General features: G+C 42.3%; 2 protein-coding genes across 2 annotated transcripts in view; one reads left to right on the forward strand and one right to left on the reverse strand.

The window, feature by feature from the left end:
• Window positions 1-12,385, reverse strand: part of LOC126561298 (uncharacterized) — a 34,771-nt gene extending 22,386 nt beyond the window's left edge. Inside the window, exon 1 of the mRNA XM_050217345.1 lies at window positions 12,267-12,385. Within this exon, the coding sequence (XP_050073302.1) occupies window positions 12,267-12,343 (77 nt within the window). The 5' untranslated portion in view covers window positions 12,344-12,385. The remainder of the gene's footprint in view (window positions 1-12,266) is intronic.
• LOC126562004 (motile sperm domain-containing protein 2-like) overlaps window positions 1-17,348 on the forward strand; it is a 332,954-nt gene that overhangs the window by 230,059 nt on the left and 85,547 nt on the right. The window lies entirely within an intron of this gene.

Below are 17,348 nucleotides of genomic sequence, written 5' to 3' on the forward strand. Positions count from 1 at the left end.
AAAGTGAGCGTGTGTGTGTGTGTGTGCTAAAAACTCGACTTTTCAAACGGCATGTTGTTCTGGAAATTTTGCCTAGATGTGACGCACGAAACATTTGACCGAAACAATGGGACCCAATTTAACCGTACAATGTAGCTTGCGGAGTTTAACGGAAAATGTTGAATTTGTAAAATGTGTTTTAAATTAAAATTGTAAAATGTCACCAACTTTGAATCTTGAATCTGCGTTTGAACTTTCACCCTTAAATAGCTTCCATAAAACCGATTTGCTAACCGATTCCAACAAATCCCAAAACCCCTCGGCGGGACGATTTGAAATTAATGATTTCAATATTTTAAACATCGACCACCAGCTGCGGGTCCAGGCTTTACGGTTTTCCCTTTGCAGGATAAAAGCACTCAAAAAAAAAAAAAGGAATGGCTCTCTGGATCGCTTCCACTCCTGTCTCGCTTGTGCGTTTGCAGAAAAGGTTCCCGGAGTATCATTCGCCAGTCCGTCCGTCTGACCGGTTTGAATTTTCTTTCTCCGCTCTCGGGGGAGTAAAAATCATTTCCATCGCTTTAATGAACACTCCTGTCTTTTGCCCTGTTTTGTTTCTATCCAGCATCATCATCTAATTAAACGAACAATTTCGAAACTAATCCCCGGAAATCGTTTCGCTCGTTTGGAATGGAATGGTTTGTTGTTTGAGTAAGCAAAAATAGAGACAACTGAGTCACTCCGTAACACAAAAGAAAGGAATAATAAGCAAAAAAAAAAACAGTATAAAATTGATAATAAAAATGAATAAATCTAGCAAAGTAAAAGTGGCTTAAAGTTTTTAACAAACTATGCAAAAGAAAGGTAGAAATTTGTAAAAGAAATGTGAAAATTAATCACATACACACACTCATGTGTTAAAGATTAAATAACAAAGAGAAAAACATACATAAAATCTATGAAAAAACAAACAAGTCATCTTGGACCAGAGTTAAGAAAAACGTAGACCAAAACAACAACCAACTGAGTGATTTTTCTTGCCATCATAGAGTTCGCATGGTAGCAGCGCTTGGGTTGGTTGCTTTGTATTTTCAGTCAATCGCTCTGGTGGTTCAGCACAAGAAGTTTATCACCACCGTTTTCTCCCCCCCCCCCCCCCAAAAAAAAACCGAAAGAAAATTGTCATCCAAGTCCAATGCAGCGTGAAGAAATGCTCCACAGCGCAAGAGGATTCACTTTACCATGAGAAGAAAACCCATGTGTGTGCGCGCGCGTGTATGTGTGCATTCCTTTGTATGGCTGTATCGCAAGCCAAAGCGCAAAAGCTTAACGATCACAATTCCACTGGTGCCATTTGAGTTTCCTGCAAGCAGCCACGTCTGATCGGGTTGATGGACCACGAATCCTTGGGAGGAATGGATTTTTGGAGCAACTTTTTCTTCTACGCTGCCAAGATATTTCGGCACAGTAGAGAAACACCCGGGATGAGGTGCTATTTTTCTCCATTTTCTCTGCATCGAAAGTTTTCGCTATTTCCCTCCATTTCCATTCCAATCCTTCCCCTTTCCAACACATATAAACGGGGTAAGGGAAGCACTCAATTGTCACAAAGTGGGATGGATTTTTCATTCGGTCGATGAGTTTACCGACCGGAAGCTGATGTCTTGTGGTCGTAGATTCGATGCTGCTGCTGGTGGTGGTGGCGAAAATTCATTTCCTGCTCCAGCGTGTGGATAATTTTCCGCTCCTTAGTGCAGTTGGTGCAACTTTCCTAATCGTTATTACATACTTTTGATGAATCGTGCTGCCGAATGTAGCCAAGCGGTGATGGGAGGGTGATGTTTTGCCATTCCGGGAACGAATGCAATTTAAAATTCAATCAGAATAAACTGTTTTCGCAACTTTCTGTGCTGTGCTGTTATGAGGGAGGCTGAGTTGAGAGGGGTTAGGATGATTTCGCGTTGAGATGCGAATGATAAGAATAGTAGAAAAAGCTTAGAAGGATCAATGTCAATCCAAGTATTATGAACGAAAGATAAAAAATATGCATCAAGCTGTGATGAATGCGTGGAATGAGTTTTCTGACAACAATTCATTATTATTCAACGACAAGCGAGCTTCATATCATGTTCCTGAGAACATCGTTGATGTAAGGATTCGTAGTATATGAAGCCTCTTTGTTGTTGAAGAAGTTTTTACGATGAAAACTCGAGTACGAGTACGATCTCTTGCATGATACAGCGTGGAAAAGAAGGACCACCCCAACAGCCGCGGAGTATAATGTCACAAGCTACCAGTCTGTATAGAATCGCTGGAAGCTAAGCATTTGGACTGCGAGCTTTTATAAAAGTTCAATTGGTAGATGCAACCCTGTCGATCACGAAGTCTCAAAAAAGGATGACTAAGAGATCTCTGGGAAATCAACACTTCGGCTTGGAAGTTGCTTCTTTGTAGGCAATATTTCTTTATCGATACAAGCTCCTCGACTATGAGGACTGGTGTTAGAATAAGATTAGATGACGCTGAAGACCATACGAGATCCCATGGAGGACGAAGTCCTTTGGGAAAATTAATAAATTAACTTATCGAAGCTTTAATAGAGGAAGATTCCTCAAACTTCTCAAATGATTAAGGTACAATTTTAATTAGAAGATGAAAAGCAAGCTCCAGATGTGCGAGACATGTTGCGAATATAATTAATTTGTCATCATTTTACAAAAAAAAGGGGAAGAAATATTAATTCACTCGTAAGCATTTAGCACCTCATTGGGATGTCACTAACTCGCTAACTTCCCCTCTTCAATTTTGAGTCCTTTAATCAGAACAAAGAGTAACCAAAAAATCCGACAACGACGATGAAATCCAGCGACAGGAAGATAAATTTACATTTGATTTTCTAGCTGAGCTCACACGCACATCGTACATCGGCTAAAATAGCGTCGTAAGAAAATCAAACCCCATCGTGCCGGAAATCACATGGAAAGGTTTCGTGTCTTTCTTATTCTTAGGGACGCTAGGGAAGAAACTCCACCACAATGCCATAATATAAATGAGTTCTGCTCACGCGCCCCCTACCAATAATGCCAGGTATGGCCACTTGTTGTGCCTTGGTTACGCAGCTGTTGGTCGTAAATTTTCCACCCCAACCTTCCCTCTTTTTCCCGCCTGTGCTGCTCTATCGTAATCTCCATCGAAGTCTTCGGGACGATGATCCGGACAGGGACAGGTACCGATTCGAACATAAACCAGCGCTCTTCTTGGTCTTCCCTCCGGTATGACCCTCGCACACAAACAGCGCTTGGGACGATTTTGTCTTTGCCACGTGGTGTGCTTGGGGTGGTTGAAAATTAATGTCTTACCACGCGGTCGCATCCGTCACCCGCGTGAGCCGAATCGCATTGAGTCAGGTCGTCGACGTTAATGGTGAACGGCTAATGCGTGCACCATCACCACCAACACCGCCAACTACTATTACTGCTACTAAGACTGCTTCGGCAACACTGACCTACACCACACGCAAAGGAGAATAAGCGTGCTTCGTGCGTGAATCGTCTAAAGATTGTAATTTTTGTAATGAAACAATCGTCCTCTCGAGTGGCTAAAACAAGGGGCCGGGAAAATGCAATAAAATGTATCGCTGAAGGGCATTGTTTGGCTGTGATTTATGGCCACCTGACACACTTGACAGATCTCGGGCAGTTTCAGTTCGGTTCCGTTCGCGTGAGTGAGTCTTGCACTAGCCTTGACCTTTTCCTTTTGCTTTTGATTCATCTTTTGTTTTGCAAACACACGAAAAGGTGTTTTGATCGAAGATCATTGGATTGTTTAACTTTTTTTTTTTGTCCCATTTTCTGAGTGTTCTTGGCTTTCAATACACAACTTGCTACTTTTCCACCTTAAGAAAAGGAAAACATAAATAAAATCATGAAACCATTTCGTTGAAACAACGACCCTTTACTAGGTCGATAGTTGGATGCTAACGACGTCACTGCAATAGATACAAAAAGCTTTCAACCTTTCGCTTGGTACAATTCCTAGAAAGTGCCACCATTTCTACTCTTCAGACACACACACGCACACATACAATAGGAAGAAGGTTTGTATGCTTTATTCTAAAGCAACCAATGTCGTTCCATTTCCGGTGAAACGGAAATGAGCTACAGTAGATGATGAAAAAAAAAAAACACACACACACAGATCCGATTCGGGTCGGTTGCTGTACAGTTCGGAATGCAGTGTCTTGTGAGTGGTGTGCCTCATATCCGGAGATGTCCCCTTATCAGTTGCAAACAATCGTGTGTGTGTGTGTGTGTGTGTGTGTGTGCATGTAAGCAAGATGAAAATGAATCGTAGAAGAAAAAAAATGAAGTAGAGGTTTTGCTTATTTACACCGACACAAAAACACACTTCTTTTCCACTTCTTGTCAAACAAACAACACATCTTGACCGTACGGAGAGGCCGGGAGAGGTAAAATAAAATTTCAAAAAAACGAACCAACAGATCTCAAGTACAATGCAAAATGGAGAAAAGCTCCCAGCTCAGGCTCAGTAGCGCCTTTGCACGCCGTGCCCAACCCCAAGGCGAGGGCGTTGCATTGTTGACATGTTTTTTCGCTCCCATCCTTGCTCCTTCCGATAGTGTTCCGACGAAATTCGCTCGATCGCTGGGTACGAATTCTTACGCTGCACGGGCAAACATTCTCCAACGATGGCGGCGCATATGGAGCTCCTGCTTTCTTACGAACGATGTGTGCAGAGCACATTCTGCACATCTAGGTCGTTGGCGTCGTCTTCGTGCTTGAAGATCGTCTTCGACATACCGGGCCGAAAACAATGGCTGTGTGGGAGCCGGGCGTGTTTGTGGGACACACGGTGGCCATTGTGTTGGTTTGGCTGGTCGCGCTTACATGACCCCATTGCAGTTGTGGGGCGGATCGGCAGGACGCAGCCGAAACCGACACGGAAGGTGTTGGCCTGTGAACGTACAAGTACAGCACATTTTCATTTTAATCGGACCGGAGAGTACATCAGCTTCTTCGCGTAACAATGGGAGTTGGGTGGTGGATTTTTGCACGTTTGAATTATTTACTTTTCCAGCGGACGGAAGAAAGTCCGTTCGATTTGAGGGGGGACACGGGTTGGGTAGGGACAAGTTGATAAGTAACCGAGAGACGAAATTGCAGCAGATAACTCGCAGGATTAAATCTAATTTGAGCCCTTCATCCAACATGCATTATTTACTGTAATAAACTAACATCTTGGCTCGGATTTTTTATTAAAGAAATTCACATTTTTCCAGCACTTTCTGAGTAATTAATCCGTCTTGGAGTCTCCTATGAAGGTTTGGCAATACAAAAAATCCTTTGATCACAGGGATGGATCAGCAAACTAAAAAGTTGCTTGGGATCTCGAGCTTTCTTAGGACCTCTACAGAGGCAGATTTTTCTGTAAATAGCTATAAAGTCCTTGGCTAGCTTGGACATTTAGAGAGTCAGAGCCAAACTTTTTAAAAATTATCCACGAAACTGATCAGTGTAATCAACGTAATCAACACTGACAGTATTACGTACTAAAAAATGTTTAAAGTATAGCTAAAAAGGGCATAAGCATGGTATATTAAAATAATCGTTAAAATTCCGCCTGATTATGTATGTATATTCTAAGCACCTGAAAGTATGCAAAGATTACTATTTTAAATATGTTTCTCTTTTTTTAAATTGCTATTTTTATTCCTAGCCCTGGATTGTTATTTTATATAATTTTTCAAACTCCAAAATGCATACATTCAGGCGTAGGCTAAGGGATATTTCAATACAAAGTTGACAGATTTTGTCAATGGGGATCTTATGCCCGGTCATTTTCCCGGTTCTAGAAACATTTCAATCCCTCACCATCGCTCGTGAATGAAGCTGGAAAATGAACATCCCTTTCCCACGGATTCTGTTTGCCACGTTGGAGTCTTCGCCTCCCAAGTCACATTGACAAAAGTGTCGCCTTTGCAGCATTGTGTAGTCTGCTGGCACGCTGGCCTATGCATGTTTGGTGAGCGCGGGCGCTCACCAGCTTCTTCCATCCATCTACACTAGCTATAGGACCAGCATTAGGACATCTCCAATCATTCCCACATCCCAATCCCGAACGAACGAACCATTACAATGGGTACAAATATGAAACATGAATGAGGTCGATCCGCCATTCCCGCGCACATGGCACACCCCCTTATTCACACGGCCAGACCGCTTTTAAGCCTTTCGACAACCCTCGGTTTCTCGGCTTTTTCTCTGGGCCTTCTCGGCTTTCCGTCATGTATGCCGTGATTACAAAACCTATCCAATCTCGGTCTCGGGGTTTTGTTCGAGGTTGCTTAAGATTTCAGGTCGATTCCTCGTTCGTTTTTCTTGTGTGTGTGTGTCAACGAAAAAGTGCAAAAGTAAAATTAGGTGAACGGGTTCGGTGCGGATGAAGTGGGCTGACCTGAAACAAGCGTATCGAAGATTTAAGCTTGGGCAACACGCAATTCACTTACAAAATCACTGAAAGGAAGAATATTATAGCAAGCGGCAAGTGGGAAGCGAGGACAAGAAAAGGTTTGTTGGAAAATGTTGGACCATTTTCCATACAAGATGACTATATATTCGATTTGGCAGGCTGGGGCAAGGTTTATTGATGAAAAAAGACATTACGCAAAGATGATAAATGGTTTAAAAGCGAAGATGACATGACGGCGATATCAACTCACATTCGTGTTGATAAATTATCAGACATGATTTTCTTACAAAAGTAGCAATTCAGTTAAGTTATGCTGGACAGAAATTAAACACCGCAGAAGTGGATCAGAAAAAAATTGACCCAACAGCAAGGGAAAAACCTACTAAAAGTTATTAAACATTCAAGTAAATTGCTTCAAATCCGTGGAGAAAACACAGGTACAGGATTATTTTCTTACATTTCTTCACTCGACTGCTTAAACAAACTCCCGAAACACTTTTGCTTTAATCCTTAGCCGCTGTTTCTCGCCGGCAAACCACCCTGCGAAACCATTCGGCTTTCCCCATGGCCGTAGCTAATGGGTTCGATGGTAACATAAAAGAAAGTAGGCACCAAAGAAGGAAAGAAGTGAGTATTCCAGCCAAACACAATGCCAGCCAGCGAGTGCTGAAAGGAACGGACAGAAAACGAAAAACGAAAAACAAAAAACACTCCCCGTTACACTACTTTCGCACAAAATTGTGAAAAGTGATGCGAAACGGCTTTGGCAACAAAGGGAGATAGAGAGAGAGAGAGAGAGAGAGAGAGAGAGAGAGAGAGAGAGAGAGGGAGAAAACACAGAAGGTAGGGCGAAATGAAAAATGTAACGGCCCTGTAGAGCGTGACTTTGCATTAACTTTAAATGAGCTCCGGTTTCGCGATAGCTTCAACGGGTAATTGGGACATCACGGCGCAATATTGTTTCGCGTGTTGTGCCCTTCTACCTCAGGCCGGCTGGCTTCCTTCAGGCAGGTTCGCCGGTGCTGGAGTCATAGTTTGGATTCGCTTTTGCGTGAGGATCTCTTTCGGTTTAGTGTTCGTTTTTTTTTTCTTTGTGAGGGGCGGTTTGCGTTACGAAACCGGTACGATGTCGTCAAAAGCTGTCAGAACACATCAGCGATTCATTTGCATCACGTGCGCCGTTTTGTGATGGTTGCAAAATAATGGAGGTGAACATGAGTGAAGCCTCGATTTAAAAGCAAGTTTAAAGTTATTTCCGAGCGACAAAGAAATGCAAATAATGCTCGCGTGTGGGCGTGTGTTAGTGTTTGAAGATAGTCAAGTGGGGACGTGTGAAGAATTTTGTACTATAGAAGAGGTACATCACTAGAGAAAGTAATGGAAAATTCTTGTAAGTAATTTAATTTAATGTTCTCTTAGAATAAAAAAAGGATCTGAAACATAATTAAAAATAACAAAACATGTAGGAAGGAAACGAAGAACGTGCGTATCATTGAACCAACTAGAAAAAAAGTTGGAAAAAATTACGAAAGGAATTACGAAAAAACACTGCACATAGTCAAAAAACATAAACACATATTGAAATGAAATAAAAAAGGATAAAGTACACAACAAATTAAAAAAATATGGGAAAAAGAGCGTAACAATAAAGAAATTTGTTATAGAAATATAAATAAAAAATAAGAAACATAATAAAAAGAAGAACACTTAAAAAAAGAAGGGAAGACTTTTAAAGATTTTACGTAAAATGTATTGTATTGATCAAAATTGCAAACTATTAAAATGAACTACAAATTGAAACAGAACACGATAAAACTGATAAACAATATGATAAATCCTCTGTAGATTTACACAGCAACGCAGTAACTTATTGTAAAAGGAAAATGAGACAAAAACTTGCTCAATAAAGTCATAAACCAGAAACTGTGCCCTACGCCCCTCCTGTTGGCAAATTTTCCACCACACGAGTGTCTTTACATGACTGTGGCCCTTCGCAGCGCAATAAACTAGTTTCCTGCGAAACGAAACCGTAACCCAACGCAAGCAGAACCAACAGAAACCTCTCAACCCGATTACACTTGAACATAAACAAATAAATTTTAATGAGAAAAACTTTCCCTACAACGTCCGACGGTAACTTTGGTTCGTCGGCCATTTCGCTGTAACCTGGGCCGGTGTAACTTGGGCCGTTTAAAAGAACAGCTCACGATACGGAAACGGTGGAAAAGCAGGTGATTCATTATACATTTCCACACGAGAAACTGTGTGTATGAGAGAGAGCGAGAGAGAGAGAGAGAGAGAGAGAGAGAGAGAGAGAAAAAAGAGGTGTGTTCCAACCCCAAGCGAATGTAATGCTTTTCTAGCAGTTCCGGCATGCAACAGTGCCGCTCGGTCAGGTTGAAAAGGACAGTTTTCACACCGAACAGTTCAGTTTGTGAACATTTCAATTCCAGCAGCAAGTAGACAAGCGATGTAACAGAAGCGGCAAACAGAAAAAAATGGCACCTCAATCCGATAACACCACCTAGACGCGCGGCCACTGTCATGGTCGGGAAAACCTAGCACTTTTTTTTTGTTTCACTCACCACCTCCCTCTTATCGCTAAAAGTTATGCGATCACGCGACCAGCCACTAGTTTGATTTGAAATGCAAGGTGGAAAATTGCTGCATGAAACGCAAGGCTTAGCTGCCGGGGAACGGCAGCTTGGCTACATAAAATTTCGTGACTTCGGCTTTGACTTCGTTGGCCTCGTGTTGGGCCCCCCGACAAACCTCAAGTTCGTTCCACATCCGGGTAGGTTGGCAGCAGCCGGGAAATGCACGATATTGACTCAGCTCAATAGGTTTGTGACATTGGGTTTAAGCTTTCACGTGAAGTGCTCGGGTTACTCTGGGTTTGCCGGTAAGGGTGGGAAGAGAATCGTTATGCAAATAGTGGTGTGAGTGGATCAAGTAGGGAGGATTTGTTCTTAGGCAAACAAATTGGTTGCGAAGTTGTGTTTTTGACATATTCAATTTTGAAGGAATTGATGAGCCTGCTTCGATTAATGGAAAACCGAACGGTACCAGTATAAGTTCACATAAGTGCTTTGGCATATAGATTCGAGATAAGTTATTAAAAGATTGTGTAAAATGTATTTTAAGTGAAAGTTGGAACGAATGTGTTAAAATGTATAAGACAATTAAATGGAAATGAATAAATTTCTTGAAAAATTTACAAGAATGTTAAATAAACTCTAATTTTAATTTTACCTAATTGTTAAATTCGTTTTGTCTTCTCTCAAGTTCCTTCAATTAAACAAACGACTGAAACACACCCTAGAAGATGTCACAATCAAACAAAAAGCATTCGTTCGAACAGATCGAAGCTTCTTCCCGACATCACCAGGATGGCATCGAACGGATGAATCGTCAATCGGACAGGCTTCATCCGTTTCTCGTTCGGCGTCCTTCTTGGCTGCTCTGGATCAAATATTTACCGTGATGAGCCTGTGCAACTGCTACAACGGTACAACGACCCGTAAATGTCAAAGTTCAGCAGCCCAATTTCTACCCACTGATTCCCACTGGTTGGGCAAATGGCCAAGTACGCACCGTGGCGTTTCACTTGCTTTTTTGCAATCGAACACCCCTCCATGCATCATGCAGAGCGGTACAAATGGTCTGGTGATTGATAGTCGTCGTTTCTCGATAAATCAAAGTTAAATTAGGGAAGCTGATTCCTAGGACGTGAGCAAGCATGATGGGTAATATGTGACCGCACACAAACTTCAAGAATGTTGACAAAAAGAATATAGCAATTTGGTTTTGAATTTCTAGCCTTTTTGCTTCAATTCAGCCCGTTTAGCTCGAGTGCTTAATGGTCTATCATGTTGGAACATGCCATGTTTAATGACACTCGATGACAAAATTCGATTACCATGCGTACAACGCTCGTATCAACCGACAGTCGTTTTTTCAAAGCATTTTCATTTTTCTTGCCATACAAGCATCGCGAGAGTTTGCTCAAAACTCGACGGAAGCTCTTAAGCGAACGAACTCGCCCGCTCACACGCATAGAAGCTACACATCCATTATGCATTCGCTTCATTAAAATGCCAACAGTCACCCGCCCTATTGGACCGACCCATTGCTTTGTGCGGAACGGCAAGGAATTCGTCGCTCTCTGGCGCGTGCCGTTGGCAAAGGAATTTAATTGTAATTAGATATTGCCATCGGGCGAAATGGCAATCAATATTGGGAACGACGTTACAGCCAAAGCAGGAGTGTCTGTGCGATTGCTTCACTGCCGTCTCAGGCTTTGCAGTGACTTTGATTGCATCCACCTCCCATAGAAGTCGAGGTACGTTCGATAGCTTGGGGAAGGTTTGGGAGGGTTTGAAGAAAATGACATCGTTTCATTGGTAATCAGAGTTGAGTTGTAGGACGATGTCTTGGGGTAAACTGGTTAGTTCAAGACATCATTTTATAATCTTGCAAGGAGTGAAGTAAAATAAAATTCTTATGGAAAAACTGGCCTGTTAAAAAATCATCATGATTTTTTGGATTAATTTAAAAACTCTTTTATGATATTTTGAAGTCAATCTCAAAAACAAGAATAGGTCTTTTGTACGTAGTTGCCCGTTACAGTTTGCCACATGCCTGTTACTTTAGAGCTAGGCCTTTTCACAGCAGAATGCATGTATTTTGCAGATTTATCAGGTTATAGTTTTATAAATCTATGCGCTCAAAGTTCATGTTTTGCATTAGCTATTAGTCAGAACATGAGAACATTGGCCGGCTGGAAGCATGAGCACTTCGTGCAGACATGGTGAGATCTCTTAATCGTTTCCAGGAATCTTCATCTAGGGCTGACGAGCACTTTCCTGGTGGGGCATGAATCCAGCATCCTCATCACGTGCCCCAGTCGTCATCTTTACCACCAAACAGCTGCTCACATACACCGCCAACGATAGAGCTTAGCATCAACTGTTCGAAAATTGGAGTGCATTGGAGTCCATTGGAGTAACGATCGTACCAAGAAAACAAAAATCCTCAGCCCCACCGATCGAGATCTATCACGGTCAAAGCCCCTGGGAAGCAGGTACTTTGTCAATGTCATCCTCGAAGCCAAGGTATTGGAGAGATCGTGTAAAAATCGTGTTTCTATCAGCCATTGTTAGGTTTAATTTTCCACACGATGATGATCTGCTTTCAGGAAAGCTTCCAAAACAAATATCGGTTCATGAAACATGGTTCATGGAAAATCGTAGGGTTTAAAATCTCAAATGAAATTATAGTGTCGACTTCCACGCTTGACTGCGGAAAACGTTTATTGAGCTATGAAAATGTGTTTCAATTGATATGCCATACGCTAATATTACAGTCGATTTGCCCGACGGATTTTACGTACCATCGATTTGGTTTCGAATAAATTACAGAATGCATAACTTTTCATATTATAATGAAAAAATAAAAATAAAAATTATTTAAAATTGAAGCTTTTATTAATTTTCAATTTGTAAATCGAAGAAACTTTTGTGTTAATATTCGTGTAATGCAATAGGGACCATCTGTGCTGACAATTTTGATTTAAAGATAAACGTGTCCAACTGGCGCTTTATAGGGCTGTACCGTGAAATAAAGAAATAAAACAAAATCCTACCCTCATTCAGTGAAATACCCACAGTTTCAAATCTCAACCGAAATGCCACGATTCGTACTCGAAATGAATAAACGCCTTCGCACCTAATCCTTACCCGAGCCTCGCTCACAAAGGAAAGCGCACGCATAAAGCACGGATTTCGTGTCAAACTTACCCGCGCTGAAACAGATCCACATTGTAGAACTTGTACAACTCGACCGCGAACTCGACCGTCGCCTGAAGATCGGCCATAATCCTACGATTAGTCGTATCGCAGCGCTCCTATCCCCGTGGGGCCCGTTCGTTTTCGCTTTCTACGACCGCCTGCACTGCACTGGGTTCTTGGGAAGGGGAATTGTAGGGAGGGAGGATAGGAGGGCTAATGTGGGATGCGGAGGTGAATTATAAATTTTACAAAGCAACTGCCACTACCACCAACCCAACCAACACCACCAGCAACATTTCTTTCGCCTTTCCACCTTTCACAAACATTGACACTCGACAGCGGTACACAATACGAACGAACAAATATGAATAAAATAATGCGCATCAATTCACACAAACACACACAGACACACTTGAGTGAGGCTAACGCACACCCTAACACAAGCAACACAACCAACACTACCCAGCTACAGCCGAAAACAACCGACCGTTTTCCAGCTGGTTTTGCCGCACTCCGAGAAAAGTTTCAACCCTGCTTTCATCAACACTTAATTCGTTTCCGCTACCATTTTCCGGTTGCAGGCGTGGTAGCATTTGCCACGGTGGTAACGCGGTTGCACGATGAAGAGTATCGCCCCGGTAGAAACGATATCGCTTACGCACAGCGGACAGTGGCCGTATTTGGGCCTGAAAATTGAAAGCCCGTTTCTCAAAATTCGGTGTGTCTTGGTGTTGTTCCGCCACGAACCTCCCAGAGGGCGTTACACTGGGCCGTACGATTCATTTTGCCACGCTGCCATTCGAAACGTTAGATCGTTAGGAACTATCATCAGAGCTCGAAGGAATCGTTTGTCATCCTGGTTACGACACTAGGTAAGTCTATTTGCCCGTTATGGGGTGGTAACGTGTAAAAAATGGACCGAAGCACACACTACACGGAGGTCTGGAACCGATTCGCACTAAATACTACACAGTCGTTACGGTGAAATTTGCATTCGTCTGCACCATTTTGCGATAACACTGCAACTTGCGTCACTTTACTCGAAAAACTCATGTCCAATTATGTTTTTTTTTATCTGCAAACAAGAAAATATGGTTTAGAAAGATCTTGCCAAAGGAAAGCTTTATAAAATAGATCGTAAATAATCGACGCCTCAACCAGAAACTTGCCAATAACTTCGAAACACTCGCAGCGCATCCCCCGGAACCGGTTAACCAGAACGGTGAAGCTACAATCTACAATACAGCTGATTTAAACAATCGCAGTAAATCTCACATCAAAGTAGCCACAAAAACACCACGCCATGCCGTATGCTGTGTTGCTAGAAGAAGAACATGCCAGGAAGTAACCAACGTTTGCACCGGTAGTTCAAACCATAACCGCTTTTCCTGTCTTTTATCCTATTCTCCCTACACTTGCTATCTCTCTCTCTCTCTCAAACGAGGGTGTTGGAAGAAGAGAAAGGAAGGCCATAAAAATTTCCTTTCTCCATCATCACGCTTTCGAGCACATCCGGGTTTTTTTTTTGGGGGGAAAGTAACGGCGAATCTCTAGGACTGAGGGCACAACAACGCGCATTCCGGTGATGATATCGACATTGACAGGAAGAGAATGTAACGATGGGCTCACTCTCTCACTCTCGTTCCCTCTCGATCGCTCTCCTTCTCTCTATCGATAAGCTTTCTGCACTTCACTTGGCGGGTACTTCCTTGGTTTCCAATTATTGCCACCCTGCTCAACCGTTGCCAGCCGTGTCCAGTCGGGCGGTGGTTTATGCTGTTTCTTTTTTACTTCCGAAAGTGACCGCATTGCACTATGGGACGGGTTAGTACAAAATGTTCTCTAGGTTGGATGTGAAGAAGAAACATTTGAAGAAGGGTTTTCTGGAGAAGTACAAACTTGATAATTATTACTATAAAGTGATTGTAGCAAGTAAATACATATTTATCTGAAAAAATATAAAAGGTAATCTTTCTATCTTTTGTTCTATTTCTTTTTTCTTTTTATACAGGTAGAGCAAATTAACATAATGTTTTTGCGTTAGTCTTTGAAGTACTGGGCGCCTCCATCTATAAATAAAATTTTTGATACATAAAATATATTCATAATATCAATCGTATTTCTATGATTGAAAAATGCTAAATTACTTCGTTAGACCGCTTGCTCTCCATTGTGCGCCAGGGTTAAGGTTGAAAGCTTGACGATTTTTTAAACCCTTGATTTTCTCTTTTTCAACCAAAACTGCACAAAGTAAAGCGCCATTGTATCTTCCTGCTTTCAGAAACATTGAACAAAAAATAAAGATAGTGAAGAGTTGGGCGGAAGCTTGGCCGCTAGAAAGGAGAAACCCTGGTTTCGGTGATGCTTCATTTTTTCTCGCTTTCGGTTTTTGGTTCGCGGTAAGAATCACTTGAGATTGCACATCTCATCTCCCTGTTCCTCCCTTTCATTCTCTGGTTTGGCCTTTCTGCTTCTCGGTTTTCCCACTTCTCCACCCAACGGCACACTACAGAGTAATATTTATTTTTTATGTCTTATCTATCCGGTCAAATCTTTACTTCCTTCGCCCGAAGCTGCATCCACCCTTGCTGGTGGGAGGTGGTAGTATTTTCCCGGAATTGAATTCCCAAGCGTTTTCCCTGTTATTTGTGTTACTGCTTTCCGCTTTCCGTATTTTTCTTCCTTATTTATTCGTTTCCGTTCCCGTTCCCGTATCGAGCGAGTGGTTGAGCTATGGCTTCGACACATGTGCTATTGGCACTTTGCAGCCGAAAGGAATTATCACCATTTTCTTCTTTGTACAAAAGTTTTGCACACCACCCCCCGCACGGCTGAAGAATGCTCCAAAGTTTCCTGTTGCGGTCCCTCCAGACCCCAGTCCCGTGGTGGGTAGTCGGTAGTAGTGGACGTGAGAGTGATTGAGACATTTATTGCCACGGTTTGGCACTGCGAGTGCAGCTCATCCAAAAAAAAAAAAAAGGTAGAGGCAAAGATTACGGGGTGCGGACAGTAGTGGCTTCCTTTCCTTGTTTCCCTAAGCTTTAGCCGGAGACGTGTTGACAGTAATTGCTTGCCGAGCTGTTCGATCCTGTTCGACCGTAAACGGACCAGATGGACAGAGGATGAAGTGAGAAGAAGACATCAAATGGCATGGGAGCCGGGCTATCGTAAGCACTTCACGATTTATGCCAGTACTGGTAGATTTTTTACTTTACCATCAACTCAAAAACTGTCAGCTGCAATTGAATACTGGTTTCGGTAACAATCTCCTACCTTCCATGGCCAAAAGCTCTTATTGTAACGTGCACCTCACGCTGCTTTTCATGGTACGACGACAGGAAATCAGTTCAGAATCTTGAATGAAGGTGTTTAAACCGAGACGAATTTTAAATTTATAGAAATGTGAGCTTTGTCACCATTAATACTTTTTTATATTAATCTAAGAAATATAAGTTTTGATGCCATTCTTGTCATGTGAGTTTAAAATGTTGTTATCAGAACGGTTTCAGTAATAAAGCCTTTAAAAACTATGCCCATGTGTCTTACACAGTGTCCCAATGTTATAGCCTCTTTTAATCTACAACCTAGACTCAGTTCACTGCTTGATTGTCTGAGAGATCCCGTCTTAAATTTATATCCTTCTAACCTGAAGTACCACAGTTCTCATCCTCATCCTCCGTTAGTAGTTAAATATGGCGCGGAAATATTTCCCAACTGTGATGAGCTTAAAAATGACTTTAAAGGAATCCCCCATAATCCTTCCGAATTAATGCCTCCGATTGCTGATGTCACTCTTCGTGCAATAGCAGCCGCCAACGCAAAAGAATGACGCAATTCAATCTATTCAATCGATAGCCATCGTTCAACTATGACGTCATTGCTATAGGAAAATACTTTCCATTCCACATTCTTTAGACACTGCCGGCTCGTGATAACTTCCCTTACGAAAAAGAAAATAAACCGGTCGACTTTCCTCGGGTCGCACTGGTTCATTACTTTGGCTCTAGGTTTCCCGTTTCACCCATTCGCCATCCGTCTCAATCGTTGTACACCAGTGGGTGGTAGATAAATCGGAAGAAAATCCACACCCCACTTAGGCCCATATATATATATTCTTCCATCGTCTTACCGCGGTGCAAGGTTCAATAAATGGCAATATATCCGGTACGCAAATATGCTTCACATTTTCCGCTACCTTTTTGTGCCGCCCTTTTTCCTTCTTTCGCTTCTTCACTGTTCAAAATTCATCCATCAATTTCGGCACCGTTTCGCCGAAACACCATTAAGGGACTCGTTTTCTCGCTTCATCGATCGTGCTGCATGCATTCAAGTGTGAGCTCCCTCAACCGTTTTGTGATAGGGATCATCGAACGGGGTGGGGATCGGCAGGGGTAGATCAAACGCCCCGAAGGTTTATAAACCTTCACCCAACATGAACCCGCCGTGTTTGTGTGACCTTTCGATTTTGGGGGCAGAACACTCGGCACTGAATCGTATTCATAAATACGAGCTCCGTAGATAAGGAAAGCGGCAAGACAGATCGTAACGTTACCAGCGCACAGTCCCAGATATTATGAAATGGTGTGTGTGTGTGTGCTTGTGTGTGTGTATATGCTTATCAACCACGGTGATAATCGGACACACACACACACACATCGTGGCGAATGTTTGCCAAAAAGCCATTATGAATAATGATAAAATATCGCTGCCCACACGGAAAGGTTACGGGACGGAGACATTTAATCTTTCGTCGAATAATATGTGTGGAAAATGGGAACATTTTGGCATATGATAAAAGGTGGCAATAGCAACGGAATCATCTACTTTTTGTGTCGTTTTCTGTAAACTTAAACGTCCCCACAGTGTCGAGCTTTCAGCAAGTCAGCATCCCAAAAGTACGACAGATTTCCGAACGAGAAAATGAATTCAATTATCGTTAACAGGCAAAGAGAACGAGAGAGAGAGAGTGTGTGAGACAGCGAGTGATGGTGAATACATATTCATGATCCTACGATTCTGTCTGGCCATCCCCTCGGTATGAATTTCTTCTTTGCTCGATGCAATCGATGAAAACTTTTCCTTCCTGTCTCG

This window comes from Anopheles maculipalpis, chromosome 3RL, assembly GCF_943734695.1.
Source record: "Anopheles maculipalpis chromosome 3RL, idAnoMacuDA_375_x, whole genome shotgun sequence".
NCBI classification, from domain to species: Eukaryota; Metazoa; Arthropoda; class Insecta; order Diptera; family Culicidae; genus Anopheles; species Anopheles maculipalpis.